This window comes from Lissotriton vulgaris, chromosome 8 (genome assembly GCF_964263255.1).
Source record: "Lissotriton vulgaris chromosome 8, aLisVul1.2, whole genome shotgun sequence".
NCBI classification, from domain to species: Eukaryota; Metazoa; Chordata; class Amphibia; order Caudata; family Salamandridae; genus Lissotriton; species Lissotriton vulgaris.
The window spans coordinates 658,757,820-658,770,673 of NC_141696.1; the positions used below are offsets into that span (position 1 = coordinate 658,757,820).

The following is a 12,854-nucleotide window of genomic DNA, read 5'->3' on the forward strand; positions in this document are numbered from 1 at the left end:
GAGGAGTCTGTTGTCAAGAATCATTGAGTTGGCATACCAAAGACACCAGGGCATCGCAAAGACCACAGCACTTCTCCGAGACAAAGTGTGGTTTCCAGCTGGAGGTCGGTAATGGGGTTGGACCCTAAAGTATTCGTTAAGATGGCAATTACATTAAGACACTAGTGCACAAGGAACTGCCATGGAGTATGTGTCCCAGTGTAGGATCGATCCTATTTCACAGGATGTCATGCTTGCAAGCACCCGTGCACGTGATGCTTGTGTCTCGCCATTCCTGAAGCGGCCCATATTTATAATATGATTGTAAGGTTATAGGACTGTGCAACTGTAACATTTATACTAGCTTAATACGTACTTGCTTTTAAATATATGATAAATATGTGATGTATGTTTATAAGTACATTTGAGTAATAGTATATTGAATAATTATTTGCCAGAAAATGTCCTATATGAACAGTTGAGATGATTTAGAGTCAATGTTTAGGCCATAATGTACTACATTGTGTATACTATATTGCAGAACTCAATATGTCTTTGCCTTTTTGTGGCCAATTTTGTGGACATCATTATGTGTGTTTTTACTGCCTCAAATATTGTACTGTAATTTCAATTTCATTGATTTTAATATGAACAAAAAACTTGATTAATTGATAGATTGTTTACATGTATGCACAATTCGCTTCCTCTGTAGATAACTACTGTTTCACGTCATGGTTATTAAGAACTGTCACTTTGCAGTCATTTCAAAACCAGTCAGTCTTACAATGAATGCTTGTGGCCAAGAGCACAACAGTTCTGTATTTTTTTGTTTGCATAGTACAGTTTGTTAATACATTTTCTACAATATTGTAGTTTACAACTGTTTATTCAAGCTTGTAATATCAATAACAGTATATACAGTATAATCGCCCTGCCCTGGCAAGTATTAGCAAGCGTGAGGGACAAAGTTGTTGCCAAAAGTAGTGAGTTGATGGCACTGTATAATGGCCTGGGGGAATATTCTGACTTTAATTTTAAAAGTTTTTATCAAACGGCAATAGATAAGCTGAGTTCGTTTTTTATTTTGGAAGGCAAGTCAGCCAGAAAACCTAACCATCAAAAGTCCTGCAACCCCTGGTATACTAAGGATTGCAGGGATAAGAGGGCAGCCATAGCACTTAGTATTAGGTTGAAAGACCAATCTGCTGTCAGAATTGCTAGGAAAGAGTATGCTAGGGCATTGGTGGAGGCCATAAGGGGTTGGGAGGAGGCGCACTGGCAGGAACTGAAGGTAGCTGCAGTGCAGAGAGACCCCATAGTATTCTGGGATCTAATTAATCGTAAAGATAGGACATCAATGGACCCCATGCCCAACCATATTACTTGCTCACAATGGCAGAATCATTTTGCCAATTTATACACAGGGGAGGCGCTATCCGAGCCTCTCCCAATCGAATCCACTTTGGTCTCACAGGAATCCCACAGAACATCGGATAAGTTTGACCTTCTGGAAATGGAGCAAGCAATTTATAGCATCTCTCCAGGAAAGGCAGCTGGACCAGATGGATTGCCTGGCGACCTGCTCCTACATGATCCCATGCCTTGGGCCCAACTCATTCTCCATATCATGAATCTGATAGTTAGAGGGTTTGCCATCCCGGAATCCTGGAAAGGAGCCGAGGTGGTCCCAATATTTAAAAAGGGTAATAGAGAGGACCCTGCCAACTATCGGCCAATCAGTCTTAAAGACGTGATTCAGAAGGTTGTTGGCAGGGTCCTTCTGTTGAGGATAAGAACATGGCTGGAGGATGGCAACATCCTATCACACTTCCAAGCAGGGTTACGGCAAAAGGTGGGAACTATGGACCAGGTCCTCAGATTCTTTATGATCTATTGGAAGTCAGTCCTTTTGGGCAAAGGGAGTCTGTATCTGGCTTTCACAGATCTGAAGACTGCTTTCGACCTGGTCCTCCGGGGCAAGCTTTGGCAGGTTCTTGGACATCTGGGTATGCCACCATATATCTTAGATTTTATTCAAAGGATGCACATTGGCAATTATGCCAGAATCAGGTGTGGGGCCCAAGGGGAGCTAACAGAGAGGATTGCGGTAGGGAGGGAGGTACACCAGGGCTGCGTGTTGTCCCCCACCCTATTTTCAATGTTCATTGATGGGGTGGTGGCCCACCTCAAAAAGGAGCCATCTGACGCCCCAGTGTTGGCAGGGGAGAAGATACCCATCCTCCTCTTTGCCGACGATACTCTCCTAATCTCCAAATCCCCAGCTGGCCTAAAGAAATTGTTGAAGAGCTTCGACTCTTTCTGCAAAGAGCAGGGGCTAATCATCAACACTAGTAAAACCAAGCTGATGACTATTAACCCCTCCAAACGTTTTAGGAATAACATCACCCTAGAAGAAGTTGCATTAGATATGGTCGAGTCCTTTGACTACCTGGGGATTAGAGTTCCAAGAAACATGAAGTGGTCCCTACACCTAGATACAATGTTTTTAAACCACAAGCAGGTGTCTGGTGCAAATGTCAGAGAACAACATCTTTCGGTTAGTAGACCGGTTGCACCAGCACTCGCAATTTATGATGGGAAAGCTGTACCCTCGGCTCTCTATGGGGCGGAGCTCTGGGGCATGGAGAACATCACCGAATTATCTAGGTCTGAAAATAGATTTTTAAGAAACCTTGTATCACTTCCCACCTCCACCCCCTTGAAGCCTCTGTTCTATGACACTGGCAGGAGACACATTCAGGGCATCGCTAGGCTCCGCCCTCTGCTCTTTTGGGCTTGGCTCAAGAGAACGGAGGAGCTTTCTAAGTACGCCGCGGGGTTTGACGAACTATTAGCGGCAGACAGGGGATGCAGGATAAAGTGGTTTGCAGATTTGAAGCACCTTATGGGTCTCATCGGTCTAAGCGAGGCATGGGCAACCCAGTATCCCCCTTCCAAGCCCCATTTAAAGCGGGCATATTGGGACTGGGTGTCAAAACGCGAGTTAGCGTGCCAGCACGCAGGGAAACTCATGGAGGGATTCTTCAAATTTAAAAGCATATGTAGTTTAGAGCCCTATATCGACTTTATTTAGGTCCCTAGGGAAAGGACCTTGTACATGAAGCTGAGATTTGGCACCCTGCAGGCCAATTCAGTGACATCCTCATGGAAGGGGTTGAATCTGGTTGCTGCACCTTGTCCCAGTTGTGGCCACCCCGATGAGTCCATCGCCCACTTTTTCCTGGCATGTCCTGTCTATATAAAGGCCAGAGAAAAGTGGCTTAAGCCAGTTTGTAGAGCGCTCGGCTTCATGAGCCATGCGGCTGCCCTATGCATTATGAAAACAGACACCTCTTCTCTAACACTGATTTGCAGAGTAGCCAAATACCTGGGGTGTGCTTGGCTATTAAGACTAAAAGCAGTAGGCAAGAATTTGCAGGTTCCAACTTGAAGGATATGGGATGAATCACTGACCTGATCAAACAGTGAAGTTAGTGGGCACCAAGTGGTTGCCTTCTCCTGTATATATGAATTGGTGATGAAGTCCCATGAATGCAATCATTTTAAATTGTATATTTTATGCTGATTTTATTGGATCTAATGGATTAATACTTTTTTATCTGTATTGTGCTCCTTTTAATTCTGGTTACATTTTTGTATTTCTGCAATGCTTTTATGATAAATCTTTTATCGAATAAAGCTTATCAATCAGTATATACCTGTGCTGCTGTATAAAGCAAGTCCACTTGAAGCACTGAACTCTTCAATGAAGAACTGAGATAGTGAAATATGCTCATCTGTCTTCAATGACTCATTTCCACGCTTCCAGTACAGCATGAGGTCCTCCTCGTTGTATGCATCTACAAACAAACAAACCATTATATATTTAGTAGCTGTCTTTGTACTTTCTTTCATGACAGTAGATCAATTGGATCAAATTCCTTACTCGAGTGAAAGACAACATTGCAGACACAGATTTGTAACTTGAAGTGAGCCTAGAGTATTTTTTAAAGTACACAGCAAGCCATGCTCAACAGAAGTTAAAGGAAGCTTCCAATTACTTCTATCCAGGGACAGCCCTCATTTATGTCGCACCCACTGCCTTTCTCACATATGTTAGACCAAACCCTCATATTTGAATCTAAACTACTTGCTCGTTATTACTAATTGCAATTGGAGACCTGATACCACATTTAGGGTATCCTTACAATGTGAGTTGGAAAGGCTCTGAACAGCATTCGCATTTTCCTAACCCATGTCGGAACCCATGTTTCCGACCGACCCGGAAACATTTCCAACCCACCGATCATAATAGAAGGTAACCGTTCGGCCTTTCCAACTCAGTTTCGACCTGCATTCGGAGACTCTGAGTCGGTCGGAGCTGAATAGTACAGCTCTACGGACCAACATATTACAATGTCTGATTTGGACAACACTTCCGAACGGTTTATCTGACATGGAAGGGCTGTCGGAAAGTAACTTTGGGGTCATGTAGCAGGCCCCGAGGCCTCCGGATGGGGCCTGTGGAGGTACCCATGGGACCCCTCTTTAAAACCATGCACAGTGTGGGAGGCACCATGTAGGGGCAAGGTTTTCCCCAACCTCCCCTTTTTTCAATAGGAGCCTTGGTTATCGGTCAGAACAAAGGCTCCCAATGAAGTTAATTGGATTCCGAATGAATGGTGTTCGGAAACATCATAATCGGTTGGTCGGACTTGCTGAACATGAGTCAGCCAGAACCGATTCCGACAAGGATTTGATTGGAATGCTTTCCAACTGACATCGTAATGAGGCCCTTATTTGTGAATAAAAATAGATTCAAAAAAAGTAGCTGCTCTAATCAACAAGCATCGGGGTATTTGGATAGTCTACAGACACAAATGCTTATTGTAGCTGGTTTAAGTAGCCTAACGTGTTACTAGGGGTCACTTTAGTCATATACAAATGCTTTGTTTATAAGGGGCAGTACCTTAAGACATTCATAGAGATGTCTTGGGTGAAACACATAGCAGACCGCAATAATTGAAACTGTTAACTAGCAGTCCTTTGACTTAAACACAACTCTTCCACAGATTTCCAACACTGCACCCTCAATCTCAGAATACCAAATAATTGTGAACAGATAAGAAGTCCTTGATCTGTTTTTTCTCAAAATGGAAAGGAACAATGTTAAAAAATCTTGACAGTGGTTTTAGGTCTCGGCTAGTCTGCGTATGCGCTGTCTCTTCCAGACTATTGTGTACAACAAGGGCCTTGCAGTTGGCCCATTGCATACCATTTGTTGACTTTATTGTAACCCTGGGCATAGTGGGCCTAGCAGGGCTATGTAGAGGTCCACGGAGTTGCAAACAAACTCTGTGGAGCTCCGCTATGCTGCCCGCCTCCACCTCCCTATTAAGAAGTAGGTTAACAGTAATTAAAAATAAACTTAAAACCATTTACCTCTTTACTGCAATGTCTCCGGTATGCCCTCCTCCTCTTCCTCGCTATATCGGTAATGCTTTGGAAAACTGCGCATGCAGGCGTGCATGCGCATTTTGCGCAAGAAATGTGCATGCGTGGGTGCGTGCGCATGCGCAGTTTTCTCAAGCATTACTGCTACGGTATATCTACCCAGCGGGTCAAAAAAAGTCAATTTTCCTCTTAATACTGCAGCTATCAAGATTTCCTCCACTTTTGCCACTGCTTGTGACCTCTGGGAGCAATCATGCCAGGTCGAGCAGGTGAGAGGATCCCGGCCTTCTCGCCAGAGAAGCTGGAATCGCTAGCACAGGAGGTCCAGCTCTATGGCTCACCAAAGGAACTTTGTACAAGTTTGAAATGTTTATGTGAATCTGTTTAACTTTTTTTTCCACCAACACATGTTACAATGTCCCTTTAAGTTCCTGAGTGAAGTGCAGTGATTGATGTGAAGTGTTTGGGTCATGCATGTTACATTGACACATATGGCAAAAGGTGTATCCTGTGCTACAAGTACATACCACACAGACTCTGTCAGCTGTAGAATTATATCCAATTTATACGTACACATGTTCATACAACCCCAAAGAGCATGCTCTTGCTGACACAGATGGCAGCCCTTTCAGAGTGCCCTCAGTAGTTGTATGTAGTTCAAACCAAAGTATCTAGTTCTATGGACTTTAGACATCTAGGGCCAGATGTAGGTCGCCAATTATCGGTCGGTAACGGCCGAATTCGGCCGTTACCGACCGGTAATTGGTGATTGAAATGCAGGGGCCATTATTTTACAGATTTGGTAAATTTACAGATTCAGTAAATTTACCAATTCAGTAAATTTACCGATTCTGTAAAATACCGAATCGGTAATTTTACCGAATTCGGTAAATGAAGATGTAGGTGGCACTCCACAGAGTGCCGCAGGCCCTTAAGAGTCAGTATTTTACCACCCAATCCTATTGGGTGGTAAAATACCGAATTCAGGTGTGCATGCACATCTGTGCATACACACCTGTGCCATGTGACACACAGACATGCCCTTAGGGCATGTATGTGTGCCACATGGCACACAAGCCTGCACTTGGGGTGCTAGAGGGTGTCAAAGTGACAGCCCCTACACCCTTGCTGGATTCAGTATTTACTGATTTGGGAAATACCGAATCAGTGTGGTGTTTACTTCTTCATGTCTCTTCCTTGTCACTGGTGGGAGATTTATGTCTTCATTTGGAGTTATAATTTTGACTTTTGCATATTGCATACTTTCTTGCTGTGTATGCATTGAGCCTTCAACAACAATATGAACATTCTGCTCCTATTGTCCGAATCTGCTGTAGCACAGTTTTAATTTTTTTCCCTCATATTTTGTCATTAACCTTCAAGTTTATCAATTTTTGTGGTGTTTGACAGTACATCTACTCACCCTGAGTGCATTAGGATGTTTCCTTCAGTTTGCTGTATGAAGTGCTTCTCCTTTTGCAGACATACCATTGTTTTTTAAGCTGTGCTTCTTTCAAGGAACTGTCCCTTTGTATGCTTTGTTGGAGATTCGTTATGAGTGTATCTTATGGGCAGATTAAAAAAAGCCCACTCTTCTACTACTAACCCGAAACACAGCTTTCTAAAAAACTCCAAGTTATTCTCTGCATTTTCTAAGTTTGAAGACTCTCAATCACCTTTTCCTCAGTCTACGCAGCTCATCATGGAATCGTCTTCGACAACCTCAGGGAAAGCCAATTCCAAGAGACTGAAAAAAGACCCTCCTTCTCCACCCAAGCCAATGTCGCCAGTTTCTATGGAGCTTTTATTGGAGGAAATTAGAGCTTTGGGTCCCTTTATGGAGGAAACCAACGCTAAATTGCAAATGTTGACAGATACATGGTCACAATTGGACACAAGGGTTACATCAGTGGAACAGAGTGTTTCATCTTTCCAAGAAACATCCTCTATAGTTTCCCACTTGCATTCGCAGGTCTCTTCTCTTCAGCGGCAAGTAGAGGAGCTTGAAAACCACAACAGATGCAACAACCTGTGTATTTACGGCCTGGTGGAGGGCTGTGAGGGGAACAACCCCATCACCTTCTTTAAATCTTTTCTCCCAAAGCTCTTAGATCTACCGGAGGAGACTGTGCTAAATATCCAACGTGCCCATCGATTAGGTCGGGCTCCTTCTCCAACTTCAACTTCGCTAAGACCGAGGGGAGTTATTTCATACTTTCTAGAATACACAGATCTCCTGAAGGTGATATCAGCGGCTAGAGCCTCTTCACAACTCACTTGGTAAGGATCCTCATTGTTCTTTGCGCAGGACTATGCCAAAGCTACAGCGAACCGTCGCAAAGCTTTCCTGAACATGAGAGCTGATCTGCGGTCCATAGGTGCTCGATATGGACTTTTTCACCGGTGTCTCTTCAAAGTTACCTACAACAACAGAACAACGACATATGAAGATCCTGTGCGTCTTCAAAGTTTCCTGAATTCCTGCAAAACGACCAATATGGACCTCTATGGTACTTCCTCGTCATTTCCTACTTGAGTTTTTTTTTTCTTTGTGTGATTCTCTAAACTGTTGCTCCTTTTTTGCAGGTTACATACTTCATGTTTTATATTTCCTTACTCTCCATGTTATATGAGTTTTATTGGATTTATTATATTATAGTTGTAGTTTCTCATGTTGAATATATACGTCATCACAGATTTTTGGTATTGTCAGTCCATATTTCGTTTTTTTCCCTCAATTTTTTCTTCTTGTCTCCGTAGATTATGTGTTCTTGCCCGTGGTGTTTTCCCGATCGTGCGCCTCGCTGACCTTGGAAGTTCTACCTGCACCATGTGGTTCCACCCCCCCTCCTTTTGTTCCTGGTTGTGTTCATTTGCCTTCCCCTTTTTGTAGGTATGTTTTTCCTTTATTTGTTTCACATATTTGTTTCCTTAAATGTTTTCCCATCTTCCTTTTCTTTTCCTCGCTCTTTTTTCTCAGAAGGTGTCAATTCCCTCTCTATTCTTTCATCCTCTCCATTGCTTTTCTCTTATTTTCGGCTTTTCGATTCACTGATGATAAATTACTTGTTTTCTCATACTTCTTCACTTTTCCTTAGTTCATATCTATATTCTTCTTCTGATTTTTATGTTCTTCTTCATCATGCACTGTGTTTTACTGAAGTTTCCTTTCTTTCTTCACTTTCTTTCTGCTACCAATGTGTAATTAATTTGGGCTTTCTTTTTTCTGTCTATCTTTGTGGTTTTGCTCAATGTGTTTCTGATATTTCATGTTGTTAAAAGTTATTACTTGGAACGTTAAGGGTTTGAATTCTCCTATTAAGAGACAAAGAATTCTGTCTCACCTAGCCAAACTAAATGTTGATTTTGCATTTTTCCAAGAAACCCATCTTTCAGATGTTAAATCTTTAAAACTTAAGAGAGGCTGGGTGGGCAAAGTTTTTTTACTCTTCAGGTGATGGTAAACGCAACGGAGTAATAATATTATGCTGTAAATCCCTTACTTATTCTTTAATAACTCAAGAATCAGATACAAATGGTAGATGGTTGTACGTCAAATTATCTCTAAGGGGTGTTCCAATCTCTCTCCTAAATGTGTATGCTCCCACAGGCGGTGACCCTAATTTTTGGCACATGATGGCTACACACATTACCAAATTTATGGATGACTAGCAGCCCGTCCCGACCTTGTCCGGGAGCAATCGTGGCTTAGGGCCCCCGCCCGCCATTACGTAGTGCAGTATTATGGCTGTATGTTTACTTTTGGAAGCTTTTGTAACCTGCACACATTTGTTAACCTGCATGCTCTTCACTGCCCACGTCACTTTTTGTCACCTGCAGACGTTTCTGTGACTTTTTCCTCCTGTAATGGGCTGTTTGCTACCATCTCCACGTTTCTTTTTCTGCGGCCGCTGGCGCCCTGCACACGTTTCTTAACCTGCACGCTCCTCACTGCCCATGTCCCTGCCGCCGCTTTTTCTTCCTGTAATGGGCTGTTTGCTACCTGCTCCACGTTTCTTTTTCCACGCCCGCTGGCACCCTGCACACGTTTCTTAACCTGCAAGCTCCTTACTGCCCACATCCCCACCGCCGCTTTTTCCTCCTGTAATGGGCTGTTTGCTACCTGCTCCACTTACCTGCACACATTTCTTTTTCCTGTGGCTCGCTCACCGCTCCTCTCTGCCTCCGCTTTCACCCTAGCGCTCCTCCCCGCTGCGGCTCCTCACTGCCTGCCCTTTGATCGCCGCTCATGTCTGCTGCTACCCGCGCTGATCATCACTACTCCTCCCTGCGCTGTACGCCGCTCCTCCGGATGTCAGGACGCACGTCGCGGCGGGCGCTACTTTGGAGGGACTACTTTGTTTTTGATATAAATTTTTAAATTGCGTTTATTTTAAAAATGTATATAGCCTATAACCATCTACACACCCTGCCGATTTCAACGGTGTATCGGGTGTGTAGATTGGCGCTGTGGTTCCCGAGTTTACCCGCCTCAAAGCCTGAAAGTTCTTGCTTTATTATAGTAGTATAGATAACTTTATCTTAGCGGGAGATTGCAATCAATCTCTTGATCCCTTTCTTGATAGACATCCCAAAGTTTCATTTATCCCCAACAAATCCCACAATTTTTTTGTTCAGGCAGTTACGCAACATAAGCTAACTGATGCTTGGCGCCTTTGTAATCCGACCACTAAAGAGTTTACTTTCTATTCTCCTTCCCATCATTCTCAGTCGAGGATTGATTACATTTTTGTTTCTCACAATATTGCACAAACTCGCACTGATGCAGAAATTGGTCCCATTTTATTATCAGATCATGCTCCTGTCTCGATTAATATTGATATTTTACCTAAAATTACGCAACCTAGGAGGTGGCGTTTCAATAATGCCCTTCTTTTAGATCCAAAGTTTACTGCCTCTTTTACTACTTTTTTTGATGAGTTTTTTTTAGACGAATGACACTCCCTCCAAATCCACGCATACCATTTGGGATGCTTTTAAGGCTACAGCAAGAGACTTCATAATTGGCTTTATCGCAAAAAAGCGAAAAAGTGCTTGCAAATTTACTGGCGATCTTCTTCAAAGGATTAAGAGATTGGAGCACTCTTATTACACTTCGCATTCTCAGGACTGTCGAACAGCTCTTATTGATGCTACGATGCAATTTAACAAAAAATCTACGGAAGATGCTTCTTTGTTTTTGTTAAAGCCTAGTGCGAAATTTTATGGGGGCAAGAATAAAGCTGGGGAAATTTTGGCTAATTACTTAAAAGTTAAACACAATAAGTTAAATATAGAATCTATTTATGATGACAATTCTGACCTTAAACATAAGGATGTTGACATTTTGAATGAATTTTCTCTCTTTTACAAAACTCTATATTCTTCTGACACTCAGCCCTCTACCCAATCTTTATCACACTTCTCTGGCATACACAAACCCCAACATTTTCCTCTTGATTTAACTAACTTGATTTCACTTGCAAAGTGACTAAAGAACAATGGTGAATTCAACCCAGATCTGTGACTGGGGATTAGTGTCTGAAAGGTTTCAGCTCTGCGTCCATCGTCTCCTTGTTTTTGCTTTGTTCGCCCTAAGTTGTCAGGGTATGCCCAGATGTGGGTCCCTTAATCACTTTGCCACTGGATTCAAGCTAGCCTGGCTGATGAGGGCTGTTAGCCCGAACCTGGTCTCAGGATGCTTGTTTCTGGTCCAGGAAAAACATGGCTTGGCAGTTCGGGCTGGACTGTTCCCATGAGGCACAGGGTCAAGACTGATTTGCACATAGCTATGTCTGAACATGGAGTGGCGAAGTGAGGTAAAGAACGATGATGGATTCAACCCAGATCTGTGACTGCGAGTGAGAGTCTGAAAAATGTCAGCGCTCCATCCATCATCTCCTTGTGTTTGCCCAATTATGTTTAGCATCAGATATACTGTTTCATTCATGTTAAAAGTGACAGATTTGCATGGTGCCCTACCCCTTTCACAAATTGTATGTAAGGCGGTGTGTTTTTGTAATAATACTTGTGATAGGCATACAATTTTTGTAGAAACACAGATGAGAAAGTGTACACAATGGCGACAGTTTAACAAGTACCCCAAACCATTTTTGAATGTCCTTTGTTATGTCCAGATGAGAACTCAATGATCGAAAAACATGAAATCCTTTAAGGGATTTTGGCAGATTGAGCACCTTGATAATGTATTCCACAGATCAGTCTTTCAGGAGCATGAGTCAGTCTTGTTCTCTTTCGTAACCGATATTTATACTCCAGGGTTGTTGAAATAAAGAGTTAAACGATGTTCACACAGGAAAATATTTTAAGTTATATGGAAGTGCAATGTCTATATTAGCATGCAGTGTTCAGCAGAGTAGACCAATATTTGAAAAGTGTGCGATTCCAACATGACAACATGTAAAAGACATATGGAAAGATAAGAATGACAACATGAATGACCTAGATTAGAAAGTACAGAGAAAATGAAATAATACAGGTTGCCTTCATTATGTAATGTTTGTGGAAGTCATACCGCGGCAAATCTAACTATGAGCAGGTAAAAAGAGTTAATTTTACTTTTTTTGTTACCAACATCAGGGCTGGTGGATTTTCCGTTCTCCAAATGTTACCATATCCATTTCAAAGTAGGAAATGCAGAACCTTTCGAAGCAATACTACGTTATACCATAGACGTTCCTCTTTTAATGCAAAAGCTATACTTAGAAACTGTTCAATAGTTTATCTTTAGTTTGTATACATTGTTTTTCACAGGAAACACAGAAATGTTCTGTGAAGACAGACTGATTTTGCTCCCTACTCATCCAGAATGCAAATTGATATTTAGCTAAATACATGTAACAAATGCGTAGGATATTGTACCAATACAAAACAAGAAGTTAATACTTTTAATATTTGTACTTACAGCTTTCCAATTCAAGTGAGCAGTTCTGTGTGTCGAGAGGAAACCTGCTAAAATCCATGAAGCACATGGCAGAAACGGTTATCCTGTAAAAACGAACCAGAACGTTCATATAAGGAAAACATTAGCAAAGGAAACTACAAACCACTTTTATTAGATCTGGTTTGATACAGGTTAATATATCGATAAAAGATAATTCATCCTCATAGTTTCAAACGATATATGGACAGGCAATCAAAGATATATCTGAAACTCTAGGAACAATATTAACATACACACAAATATCAAAGTACTGAACACAACAAATATACAGTAATATAAGGATAAGGTCAATTATTCTCAGCATACCCCCAATAAAATTACAACATAGCATATCTTCATAAGAATATTAAAAACATGCCCTGGAGAGGTGTTTAGTGTGCTCAAAGGTCCACCTTTAACTGATCTGAAATCCTTATTCTCTGCATTTGCTAATTTAAATTTGTGTAGTCACAAGAGC

General features: G+C 42.0%; 1 protein-coding gene across 1 annotated transcript in view; it reads right to left on the minus strand.

The window, feature by feature from the left end:
• Window positions 1-12,854, minus strand: part of GABRR3 (gamma-aminobutyric acid type A receptor subunit rho3) — a 600,200-nt gene that overhangs the window by 247,049 nt on the left and 340,297 nt on the right. Inside the window, exons 5-6 of the mRNA XM_086936148.1 lie at window positions 12,359-12,441; window positions 3,699-3,839 (exon numbers count right to left, since the gene is read on the minus strand). Coding sequence (XP_086792274.1) covers window positions 3,699-3,839; window positions 12,359-12,441 — 224 coding nt within the window. The remainder of the gene's footprint in view (window positions 1-3,698; window positions 3,840-12,358; window positions 12,442-12,854) is intronic.